The following is a 13,053-nucleotide window of genomic DNA, read 5'->3' as shown; positions in this document are numbered from 1 at the left end:
CTCCTCTTATGCTGCTGTGCTCATGGCAGACTGGGAGCCTGTACCATGCACCATGGCTTCTCCAGTTAAACAAAAACTTGTTTTTTGTTTTTTTACAGAAAGAAAAAAACTTCTAGTTTCCTAGCACTCATACCAGGCAGCTCACAACCTCCTATAATTCCAGTTTGGAGACAGGGGGCTGACACCTTTGGCCTCCCTAGGCAGGTGTGCTCATGTGCGCGCACACTCACACTCACACTCACACTCACACACACTATTAAAAATAGTAAAAATCAGTCTTTAAAATATGTGTGGCTGTCACAGAAGACAGGAAGAAAAAATATGTAGTATATGTTTTCCACTTCTTGGAGAATTTCCAGCAATCTGTTAGGGCTCAGAATATAAAGAGATGGTAAATGTCATTGGCCCTCTGGGAACCAAGGATGGATGGCGGTATGTGCACAAGTCATCCTGGCAGGAATCAGCTACCTTGCTTGCTCAAGAAGGGGGGCTGGTTGATGTAACTGAGGTGTGTGTGTGTGTGTATGTGTGTGTGTGTGTGTGTGTGTGTGAACTACTCCTGGGCCACACAGCACTGTACACCAGAATGCTACAGTTTTCCCAGTTAAGACTCAAAGCGAACAAAGGAGGCCAAGAGACAAAAGCCAGCTGTCACCTTCCTCTCCCAAGAGCATGGATGGGTCTCTTGGGCAAGTGAAAGGATGATCCTGCCCCCCTCTACCTTTCATTCATTCTCAGGATCATTCTCAGAAAGGCCTTTGGGGGTCAGTAGTGTTTCCATGGCTGCTTCCATCTGGATCAGAGAGAGGTAGCATTAAAAGGTAATGGGGCATAGACCTAGGTTAGCGTCATGTCTGAAGAACATGGGAGAAAGAAAGCAGAAAATGTACAAGACACTGGGTTGTCACACACCATGGCAACATTCTTTTAAAATGCCAGTCACAGAGGCAGTTGGCCCCTCTCGTTGGAAAGGGAAGCCATCTTAATTTGACATTTCCGTTAGACTCACATGGTGAGGGCTGTGTGGCTTGATTTTCCTGAGTCTGACTCATTCTGCAAGTGACAGTAGCTAGTCTTAAGTAGACCCTTTAGATCTAAGCCTATGCTCTAGACCAGCTTTTCTCAGTCCTCACAGTCAGTACAGAAGGTCCACTGTTGTGCCTGTTAGAGATCAGGAGACCAAGGTATGGGGAGATGAAGTTCCTTGTTCACAGCTAGCTGACAAAGAAGCCCCTGAGCTTGGGTTTGAGCCCAGGCAGCCAGATGGCAGAGCTGGGACCCGTGGATGGTGCCATGCCCTCTTCAAGAAATCTGAGAGAGAGGCTTTTCCACTTGAATGCAGAACTCTAGATGCCACCCCAGTAGGACATGTTCACCACTCACATGCAGTGGAGTGTCTTCAGCATCCCAAGGAATACCTCCATAAGGTCAAAGGACCATCCACACCTCAGCTCTGTGCCCAGCTCAATCTGCAGCTTCACAGTCGATTACCAGTCTACTTCCCCGCTAGCCCCCCTGCAATATCGAAAACAGAAATGAAAGGAGCCTTGCAGATACCTTCATCTGACTCAAATGATGCTGTTTGTCTAGAAACTACAATTGATGTCATTTCAAAAGAGCTTGTTCTTGGGGCTGGAGAGATGACTCAGCTGTTAAAAACACTCAGTGCTCTTGCAGAGGACCCAGGTTCAGTTCCTGGCAACCTCATGGTGGCTCAGAATCATCCAGAACTCCAGTTCCATGGATCCAATGCCCTCTTCTTCTGTGGGCACCAGGCATGCATGTGATGCACATGCATGCATGTTGGCAAAACAAAAACCCAAGAATTTTTTTTCTTTTTTGTTGCTTTTTTTATTATTTTGGTTTTTCGAGATGGGGTTTCTCTTTATAACAGCTCTGGTATCCTGGAACTTGCTTGATAAACCAGGCTGGCCTCAAACTCACAGAGATCTGCCTGCCTCTGTCTCCTGAGTGCTGGGATAACAGGCATGTGCCATCACCGCCTGGCTCTAAAAAGTGTTTAAAAAGAATTTGTTCTTAATGGTGATGAATGATTTTTCAGATTTATTATATTTTAAATGTGTGAGTGTTTTGTATATATGTGTATATATATATACCACATGTGGCTGGTGCCTGCAGAGGTCAAAAGAAAATGTCACATCCCCTGGAACTGGAGTTGCAGATGGCTGTGAGCTATCATGTGGGTTCTAGGAATTGAACCCATGTCTTCTGCAAGAAGAAGTGGACTTAACCATGGAGCCATTCCTCCAGCCCATAGTTTTATTTTTTGACTAGTAGTTTGCCTGAATTTTTTTCTGTGTTCAAGAAAAAAATATGGGCTGGAAAATATAGAAAAGGAAGAAGCAGGCTGGGCGATAGCTTAGTGGATAAGATGGCTCAGTCCATTTGCCACACAAGCATGTGGACCAGAGTTTGGATCCCCAGCATCCACATCACAGCCAAGCAGATGTGCCTGCTCACGTGTAATCCCAGCACTTGTGAGGTGGGGACTAAACAGACTAGTTTATCTATTTGCCAGATCTGAATTCAAGAGAGAGACCCTGCCTTAATACATAAAATAGAGAGCAACAGCCATAACGACACCCAGCATCAACTTCTGGCCCCTAGCATACACACATGTGAATGTGTGCCTGTATATACATGTACCCATTCACATGGAAATATATACACACATACACATGCAAAAAATTATAAATTATTAAAACACATAGGCATATTTAAGCCTACCAACTCACAGAGATACCAAGCCTTTTGTCACTTTGAAGATGCAAAAGGACCAAATCTTTATTTTTCAAAACAAGCACCAATAAAATAATTATAAATCCTAACATTCATATCCAAACCACATCACTAGGTAACCATGTAGAAGGTAATGTTTATACTTAAAAGTATTTCAACAAATAAAGGAAGAAAAATGATAGAAATGAACACACCATAATTCGTCTGTTCAACAAATTAACAGGTGAGTCATTAACACTCAATGGCTTCTGACACCACCCACAAAAAGACATCGTGAGTCCGCAGTGTCCAGAGGAAATATATTCATGCACACATGTATCCGTAAGGAGGGGAGTTGAATGTAGTTTGTATTCTGAGCAGCTGTCACTGGGGAGGGCCCAGATGATGCAGATCAAGGGCCCTCCACAGGGCAGTGGTTGTCACTCAGTGACCAGCAGGTGACCCTCCTTCTCTTACAGCCCCTTCAATGACCGGCCAATGTGCAGGATCTGCCATGAGGGCAGCAGCCAAGAGGATTTGCTCTCTCCGTGTGAATGTACTGGGACCTTGGGGACGATCCATCGGAGCTGCCTGGAGCATTGGCTGTCATCCTCCAATACCAGCTACTGTGAACTCTGCCACTTCAGGTTTGCAGTGGAGCGCAAACCCAGGCCGCTAGTGGAGGTCAGTGAGTGGAGCGCGTCCTGAAAACTTAGACGGAATGAGCCAACGATGTCTGCTTTTATGTCCAGTCACAGGCCCTGCAGAGCTTCACTGGAGCACAGCAATAGCTCTGAGAGAGAGAGAGACAGACAGACAGACAGACAGAGACAGACAGACATGAGAGGCATGAGAGACAGAGACAGACAGACAGACAGAGACAGACAGACATGACAGAGATAGAAGCAGACAGATGCTATCTTACTCAGGAGCCAGCAGCAGAAGAATGACCTCCACAAGCACAAGGGTGGAAACAGGAAAGAAGAATTCAGTGTAAGGAGAAAGGGAAGTTTAGAGATGGTGTCTCCATTTGTTCATTCCTTTGATGTGAACATACATATCAAGCCCCTCTCCATCTGCCCAACTTGAAGCAACACGCAAAGGGGCATTCGGGTTGTGCATCCTAGAAGTCTTCTGGAGAAAGGATAGCTGTGTAGGACTGTGGTTAGACCCAGACTTCCTGGGTTCTGTCACCAATCACCAACAATCACTGAGTATAAAACACTTAGAATCAGGAAACGTGAAAATACTTGAATGAACAAAAGTCTTTCTGATGCCTTTCAGTGACTGTCTTGCACTGGGATTTCTTTTTGTAAAAGATAGCACTGTCAGTTCAGTCACCAAAATAGCAGGATGTTTTCCTTTATGTTAAGATGCACAGGGTTTTCCTTGAGACCAGGGGACTGGGCTGGTCTTAGACTCATTTGAGGAGAGTGATTATTAGGGTATTTCTGCCCTTTCTCCTACCTCTGAATCCTGCTAGTCAGTTAAAGTGCCAGATTTGGGCAACAATAACTATTTTAATGCATTGTGAGGCAGTGATTGTAGTAACTCAGGTGTGCTGAGAATCATGTGTCTGTGTAAAGGCCACCCCCGGGAAAATGCAGCCTGAACTAGAACTGGAAATCAAGAGGCCCTTCCTGAAGACCAGGTAGTAGATGCTGATGTTGAGACACTGAATGCTCTATGTGTATGTTCTCGTGGTCTTGACCTTGAAACTTTAATCAGGCCCTATAACTGGAGCTGGTCTAGTCTGTGACTTACTTCCCAAGTGGTACGACATTTATTTGGCTTGCCCAGCAGACTCTGCTTTTGTGAAGGCTGCATCAAGTGACCTCTTTATTTAGCCATCTTTCCACTTTCAGAAATTCATATTTGTAGATTGCCTGTCAGGATCTGGCCCTGTACCAGGTTCTCAGGACCCTAACATGTCAGAGCCCCTCTGCAGAGAGACAGATACAGTGAAATCATAAAGAGAGAACACAAAGATTTCCCAAGCCCAATAGCAAAAGGAAAAAGAAGTCTTTCTCCTTTCCAGAAACTTTTGGAATCTCCCCAATTTGCCATTGCAGCCTATCCAGGGGAGCTGGCTCTCTAGAGTGAGAAAAATGGGCTTTTATATGGATCATTCCCAATGGTCCTCTTTACCGAGATCTTCAGATTGGCAAAAATCCAAAAGAGAAGGGGGCTGTTGGTGTGTGTTCATATGCCCACACTGTAGTTTTTAATAACACACCACCGTCCTTTCCCATCTCAGACAGTATAATACGTGCAGAAGGCTCTTCAGAGTTGCCAGCGTCAGGTCCCAAGCTGACTGTCAGGACGGTCTGAAACTGTCATTAAACAAGGCAACAAGGCAAATGACCTTGAGAATGTGCGAGGTGCTCTACAAGATTTAGGGCCTCACCTACAAAAACTTCACCCAGACGGTATCCAGTGGTGAAGTTTTCATTGCACAAATGGAATGTGACAATTTTCAGAGTTAATGATGATTGAACAAGTTGAAAGTGAAAGGCAAACCCTCTCAGACTGGGGGAGGCTGACCATTTGATCATCCCATGGTGGGGTGAACTTGCTCTTTGACCACAAGCAATAAAAAGTGGTCTTTGGTTTCTCAGCTGGAGAACAAATGAGAACCAGGTGCAGGCAGATTTTTTTTTAAACAAGTGACATTGCTAATTGACTTTTCCCAGTCTTACCAGAGGGCAGCATATTCACAGAGGCCAGTGTTGCTCAATAATTTCATCTGGAAGTGAGCATACATCTTCTTGGAATGCCAGCCAAAGCTGCCTATTTGGGTCAAGGACTAGGAGTATTGTTGCATTCGTTCTAATTTTTATTCTCTTAATTGCTTTAATCATTACTTTGTTTACCACTTGGATCTGCTTTCTCATTAAAGCAAGAAAATTCTATAGCATTTAATTTTAAAATCAATGTGACAATAACAGCTCTTGTTGCTGGAGGAAGCAGTTTTAGAAGTCATTTATAAATTTTATTTGTCAGCCATGAGATGCTAACCCTAGCTGAGATGACTTCAGCGTCTCAGATTTGCACTTTTGGGAAAGCCCCTTCAGCCCTTTGCTCATCACAACTCTCCACTGCCCTTTACTCCCCATCCCTGAGGCATCCTCTTTCCCTCCTTTTCTGTACCTTGCAGCCAGCTAGTACTCATTCATTTGAGGTCCAGAGCCCAGGACTGTTGTGTATACACAGGCTGTGATGTGAAATGTTTTCCCCTCAGAGGGTGAGTGTCTGCTCATAATGGCCAAACCCATAGTTGGTTTTTATTAGAACCCCCAGACTGGGCACCCCCTCCCACTTAGCCACTGACCATCTGGGTGGCCATCTGTGCATGTGCTCAGTTTCTCTGCTTCGCTGTGGAAGAGTGTGATGAGAAGCTTTCCATGACATCCCTTGGTCTCGATAAAGCAAATGTCCTGATGATTTGTTTAAAAATACATTCTGAGGTTTGATAATGTCTAATGGGAGAGCACTTGCTTAGCATTCAGGAGGCTCTGGGTTCCCAGTACAACCAACAAACCACACTTTCAATGAGCCTCACCTTCTTACCTAACTAGCCTGCCTGCCTACATTGCAGGTATTAGGGCCTAAGTATCTTCCTGCTGCAGAGCAAGCCAGTAAAACAAAAGTTAGTTCCAAGCCATGAGAGTGACAAAGCAGTCGTCTTGTTTAGTCAGATGTGGATGAATTCCTGCTGTGGTTCAGCCAGCACAGTCTCATGAGGTCTGTGTCCAGTTGTTCATGTTTCCCTTGAAAGAAAGGGAAATGGTCACACTGTAGGAGACATAAAAAGGGGGCAGTTCTAACACACATGCACCCCATACCTTCACAACCAGCATGGCCCTCAGCAAGCTGGGTTTGTTGACAATGAAAATATGCCGAGAGGCAGTTTATAAAATGAAATGCCCCCAAGAATAATGGCCCGTTAGAATGTAGTGAATAAATACTCAGTATCCATAAGAGGACCCACGGGATGACTAGTCTGGAGGCTGATAGTCTCCTTCCCGCTCCCCTTTAGTTTTCTTTGGTTCCCTTGATAAGGTAAATTCTGATACTATTCTTTTTTTTAACAAAGAGTAAGAAACAGCAAGCTGATCTCTCTCTCTCTCTCTCTCTCTCTCTCTCTCTCTCTCTCTCTCTCTCACACACACACACACACACACACACACACACACACACACACAGTGATCGTCTGGGCTCCAGAACACTGCTATGACAGTGGTTCTCATTGACCACTTTGCCAGGAAAGTCCTTATCACTGTGTATGTGCAAATAGACTGCTGGCAACATCAGTTCCTCAGGATGGAGTACCTGCCACAGGCTTCTTAAGACATGTGCATGTAATAGCACCTTTGCCCCGAAAACTCAAGAAGTTAGAGATCAGCTCAGCGCCGCACTGAGTGAAATGGAACAGCAAGAAATGGGAATGTGGTAAAAAGACTTTCTTCTGAGTCTGGTCTTCTTGGATCAGAGAGATGTGACTGTTCTCAGAGGGCGTGGTTAGGTTTCCATATTCCTATTTCCTTTACACAGACCTACACGTGGAGAAACCACTTTATACCGTGTACTTGCTATTTAATATGTTCCAGATCTACTTCTGGGGCTGGAGGGACGGCTCAGCAGTTAACAGCAATCCTCTTCCAAAGGCCCAGGGCTCCATCCTCAGCACTCACGTGGCAGATCACAACTGTCTCTAACTCGAGTCTCGGGCTATCTAACACCCTCTTCTGGCCTCCGTGAGCACTACTCACATGGTACACAGACGTACATGCAGGCACAATACCCATACGCATAAAATAAGAATAAGCAAGTCTTTAAAAAATATTGAATGCCGGGCGGTGGTGGCGCACGCCTTTAATCCCAGCACTCAGGAGGCAGAGCCAGGCGGATCTCTGTGAGTTCGAGACCAGCCTGGTCTCCACAGCGAGTTCCAGGAAAGGCACAAAGCTACACAGAGAAACCCTGTCTTGAAATATATATATATAATACTGTGTATGTGTAGGATACTGTATTAATTTTTACATATATGTGTGAATATATACATTTATTCATATATGTCAGGCTTACTGATAGAAATAGTGTTGTGCTCTTACTGTGTTCTGTTTCCATTTTTAATGTTCATTCAATTGAAAAGGAGAGAGTTTCGCTTTAGCGGATCCATCAGCAAGCTCTGTGGCAATGGGGTAACTGGGGAATAACATCATAGAGGGTACAAACTGATTTGAGGAAATTCCCAGTGAATCTTGTTGCTTTTGGAGCACCAGCAAGCTTCACGGGTCCCTCACAGCCCATGAGTGCAGCCCAGGGAGGAAGGCTTGTAGCCCACAGTCAGACCACGAGATACTTTTTGACTGTTTTCACCGCAGAGCTTGAGTATCTTCAGGTGGGACCCACACTTTGCCGTCCCCCAGCTTGCCTGTTGCTTACACCCACTCAGCCCTCCCACTGGCTTGCATTGCCTGCCTCCTGTTTACTGAAACTGGGGGATTTCTTCCACCTTTGAGGCTGTTGTGTATGCATGTCTTTCCACCACCATCGGCTTTGAAGGGCTTCTAGATGAATCAAGTGACTTCCTCCCTTTTGTTCCCAGTCCGGCTGGAGAGGGCAATCTATAACCACAAGGGAGATGGACCTCGAGAAGAGTATCCTTGCACAGACAGTAGAGGGCATAACAGTAGCAATCAGGCCTTGCCCTTGACCTTTGACAAGGTCACTTAACAGGCCTTCCATCAGGCTAGCTGCCTCCACGTGGCCTTTGTGGCACCACCATGTGGCCTTTGTGGCACCGTCCTGACTCTGCCAGCCATTCAGACGGCATGTCTGACGGCCAGAAGCCGCAGCAACCCCAGACCCCACAGTTGATTGGCCTTATGATTTCCTCTTGGTTTGGGTGGCTTATTTGGCAGTTGTCTCGTTACTTAACGCTCAGCTACAGAGAAGCTGTTTTAAGGTATCTATTAAATTCACAGCTTGCTTCATTAAAAATCACTTCATTAAAAAAGCAAGCCAGCCCAAGTGTTCACATGGCCGGGCCAGATGGAAGTGAGTGAGCTAACCGCTCGGGTGCCCTTTGCTTTCGGCCCTTTCGTAGATGGTAAAGGATTAATTTGCGGGGGGTGGGGGGATCCAATTCCCTGGATACAATGAGTTACATGAGAGGGTTCGATTCTTTTCAATTGTGCTGACACTTGCAGTGAACTTGGGTTGAGAGATGCCTTAGAATCCACGTTCTCATTAAGACCTGGCTCCTCTCCCTTCTTTATGCCATCTGAAAACTTCAGCGGGATGAGATGCAAAGACAGAAAACACCAAGAATTGTCCCACCTGCCTTTATTTTCACCTCTCTGAGTCTCAAAAAGCAGAGAGGAGGCAAAGTATAGTGTAGCAAACAGGTGTGTGTCTGCTGCCCAGATACTAGCAAGACTGCAGATGCCTTCCCAGAACAGCCACTCGGTGGCAGAGAAATGTCTGTGCTCTCCACAAATTCATCCCTCCCATTCCCACATGTGCAAAAGAATCCAGCCAGATTTTCTTTAAACACATCTGGATGGAGAGTAAGAGGGCGCCAACACAATGAGACTGGACTCCCATGGCGGACTCCCACTATACATAAAATGCTGGCTGTTGAGTCTTTGAAAGGCAGCCGATTAAATGTTATTACCTGGGAGTCCGGGAGGTGGAGGTAAAGGTGTCCCTGGGGTGCTGGCAGGAGAGCTTTGTAAAAGGGAGTCTGAGAGAGGAGCAGCAAGATGTCAGTGAATGGCTGCAGCTGGGAGTCATCTCCCTCCTGATATCACAATTAACTCTCAGGAATCATCTGCGCAAGGATCAGGGCACCTGGGAGAGCCTGCGGGAGGAGGCTTGAATCGAATCGTAGGCGGCCTGTGCCCATTGCTGAGCCAGTTACAGAGCGTGCCCAGCACTCCCTGCTGAAGGCTGCTGCCAGGCCCGTGTGCCTCTGCGGTTTTAGTCCACAACTAGCTTTTCATTCTGAAGAAATGCATGGCTTTATAGAAATCCACTAAAACATTGGGAGGGAGGGAGGTGCTGCCTAACAGACAACTGCTCTTGGTAGTAGGTATTGCTAACACGGATATGGTCATTTCTCTTTGCCAAAGTGTCCAGTCTGTAATGTGAGCTCAGGCCCTTAGTCCCCACTGTGCCCTATTGTGCTAAGAGCCTCACTTTCCACAATAGGCCTGGATTCATTACTTTACTTTGAATCCACCTATATTTTAACTGTAAGGAGTTCACACCCCAGTTTTTCCCTCCCTATGGACCAGGCAAAGGGAAATATTGTATGCTATCCTATCTCAATGTTCCCTGTATTCCTACAATAACAAAAACTTTGTCCTACTTTGTAGATAAGCAAGCTGCAGCTCCCAGGTATTAAGACCCTCTCCCGAGATCTTAATACTTCCAGCCTCAGGACTAGCAAGGCGGAAGAACAGGCCAGGTCCCCTCTCAGCAAAGCCCACATGGTCTCTAACATACCTGGTGTCTTAGTCCAATTGGGACTGCTGTAACAAAACACCATAAATAAGGTGACTTATAAACAATAGATGTTTGTTTTCTACAGTTATGAAGTCTGTTAAGCTCATGATCTGAGTGCTGGGATGACTGGGTTCTGCCAGGGGCCCTCTTCTGTTGACTTTTTGCTACATCTTCACATGGCAGAAGGAAAAATCTCACTCTCAGTGGGCTCTTCTAAAGGGACAGTAATGTCACTCATGAGAGTGCCCATCCTCGTGACCTGATCACCTCCCAACAACTCCACCTCTGACACCACCAACCTGGCTATTTACTGTTCTTTCTTCCTTTGCTCAACACACTCATGTGGTCATGCAGAGCCCAAGGCTGCCTAACCAATCACCAGGCTCTCCACAGAACTAGATGTACTTCAGAAAGAGAAGAGTGAGGATTGCCTGGCATGTGGGGGCCCTAGGTCTGTCCCCTAATACAGGGGGTAGAGGCAGGGGAAAAGGAGGGAGAGAGGGAAGAGAGAAGTGAAAATCACTGTTAATAAAGCCCCGGTTTCCTATTGACACTGAGTTCCTCTATTAAATCCAGAGCCGCTTGTAAAGGGGGAGGATACACAGATGGAACACAGAGGCTTTTAGGAAAGTGGAACTCATTCAGTATGACAGTATCATGGCAAAACATGCCATTACACATTTGCCAAGCCCACAGAATGTATAACGCCAAGAGTAAAACTCCAGGGCCAGCTATGGCTTTGAGTAACAATGACGTGTCAATGGAGGTTGGTTAACATCTGTGCCATTCTGTTAGGGGACATTGATGGTGGCAGGTGTGAGTCCCTTTTCTCATTTCTGTGACAGAACAACTTAAGAGGGAAAAGATTTCTTCTTGGTTCAGGGTGTATAGATCAATATAGCAGAGAAGGCCTTCTAGCAGGGTGAGCTCCTGTCCATGGCAGCAGGAACATGGAGCTGCTTGCTCACACCAGGACCAACAGAGACACAGAAAAAACAGGCCTTGCCCCACAGGGCCTGTGTCCCCTCAGGGAACTCATTTCCTCCAGCTGGCCTCCACTTCCCAAAGGTTCCACAATCCCCCACAACAGTGCTATTAGCTAGGCACCAAGTGTTCAAACATGGGAAGGGGGGTGGTGTTTCAGTGGATACTGGGAGTGGGTACATTGATGTGTAGGGATTTTATACTTCCCAATCCATTTTTCTAAGAACCAAAAACTTCTATAAAATGTAATTAATTAAAAAATAATAATCCCTGGGCCAGCAGCATGGCTCAGTGGGTAAAAGGCACTTGCCACAAAAGTCCAATGAGCTGTGTGTCCAGCCTGCGGACCTAGTATATAGTAAAGGTGGGCAGAAAGGACTGACTCCACAGAGTTGTTCTCTGACCTCCACACGCTACGGCATACATGCCAACACAGTTATCTATGCATACATGTGCATGCACACACACTAACAAATGATACTAACGTTTTAAATCACAAAATGCACAAGACTGAGTGCTGGGGTAACAGAGTCGCCATTTCTTCCCTGTCTCTTACACTTTAGTCTAATTGAGAAATAGATGTTAGCTGTACTGCTCCATGCACAGGTAGAAAAAAACACTCTTCATTTCCTTTTTTCTTTTTTCCCTTTTCAAGACAGGGTTTCTCTGTGTAGCTTTGCTCCTTTCCTGGAACTCACTTAGTAGCCCAGGCTGGCCTCGAACTCACAGAGATCCACCTGGCTCTGCCTCCCAAGTGCTGGGATTAAAGGCGTGCGCCACCACTGCCCAACCATTCTTCATTTCCAGAGGGAAATGTCCTCTCCTCTCTCCTCTCACCTAGTTACTCTTTCTCCACATCGGAGTACCCGTTTCACAGAAACCACTACATCACCAGTTTCTTCTGAGACAACTTCCAAAGGAGGGATGCAATTAGACAGCCAGGAACCTCAACAGTCAGTGTTGAGAGTCTTGCCCTTCCTGTGCACAGTGGTGGCCGAACAGAGTGAGGTGAAGTTCACCAAAGATGCTCGTTGGAATAACTCATTTTGTCAGACTTCTCTTCGCCACCTCTGAAAAGCAACGCACTGACAGCATGTAAGAAGAAAGCTATGTTTGGCTTGAAGAAAAACAAAAAGACGGGGAAATGTTTTTAAGCTTTTTTTTTTTTTTTCTTTGTTGAATTCTGAAAGATGAGTTGATTTTGGGCTGTGCCACTTGGGAGGATGTAGAAGCCCCTGTGAAGACTGAGAATCAGTGTTGTCTACTCACTGTGGTGTCATGGCTTTGTCTTCAGGGACGGTAGCAACTGAGGGAGACGGGTGATTGCAGGACGCTGAGGGAAAATGGCTGAGGTAGCTCGTAGGAGATGCTGGCAGTGACAGCATCAGGAGAGGTGTGAAATGGCATGTACAGACACTCAAGGCTTCTGTCTGAGAAGAATCAGTAGAAAGGAGGAATTGGGAGAGGAAGGAAAAATCATCACCGTCCTAGAAAACACCCGTGGCCCTTCCTAATTAACCACCCCCTCCAAAGGCTTGCTGTTTGCACAAAGGTGACCTGAGGAAAGCCTCAACAAATAGGAGTGAAAACCGTGGCTTTAGCCCTGGACCCCAGAGGTCGCAGTGCAGTCCCAGCTGCTGTGAGACACACCTGGTGTTCATCTGAACACACTTCCTGTCAGGTGAAGGGTGACAAGGTAACAGGGCACAGCTGCAAGGCTCACTGTGCAAGATGGAGGGTTTCCTGGAGGGGATCCACAGGAGGGCGCTTTGGGGGTTTGGGGGCGGGGTTTGGGGTGGGTTTTTGGTTTGGTTT

The 13,053-nt window shown here is 46.2% G+C and overlaps 1 protein-coding gene across 1 annotated transcript in view; it reads left to right on the top strand.

Annotated features, from left to right (window-relative positions):
* Positions 1–13,053, top strand: part of Marchf3 (membrane associated ring-CH-type finger 3) — a 146,304-nt gene that overhangs the window by 110,093 nt on the left and 23,158 nt on the right. Inside the window, exon 3 of the mRNA XM_036204944.1 lies at positions 3,219–3,423. Within this exon, the coding sequence (XP_036060837.1) occupies positions 3,219–3,423 (205 nt within the window). The remainder of the gene's footprint in view (positions 1–3,218; positions 3,424–13,053) is intronic.

The sequence above is a fragment of the Onychomys torridus genome, chromosome 13 (genome assembly GCF_903995425.1).
Source record: "Onychomys torridus chromosome 13, mOncTor1.1, whole genome shotgun sequence".
In the NCBI taxonomy this organism is placed as follows: domain Eukaryota; kingdom Metazoa; phylum Chordata; class Mammalia; order Rodentia; family Cricetidae; genus Onychomys; species Onychomys torridus.
This window is presented reverse-complemented; position numbering and strand designations above follow the sequence as displayed.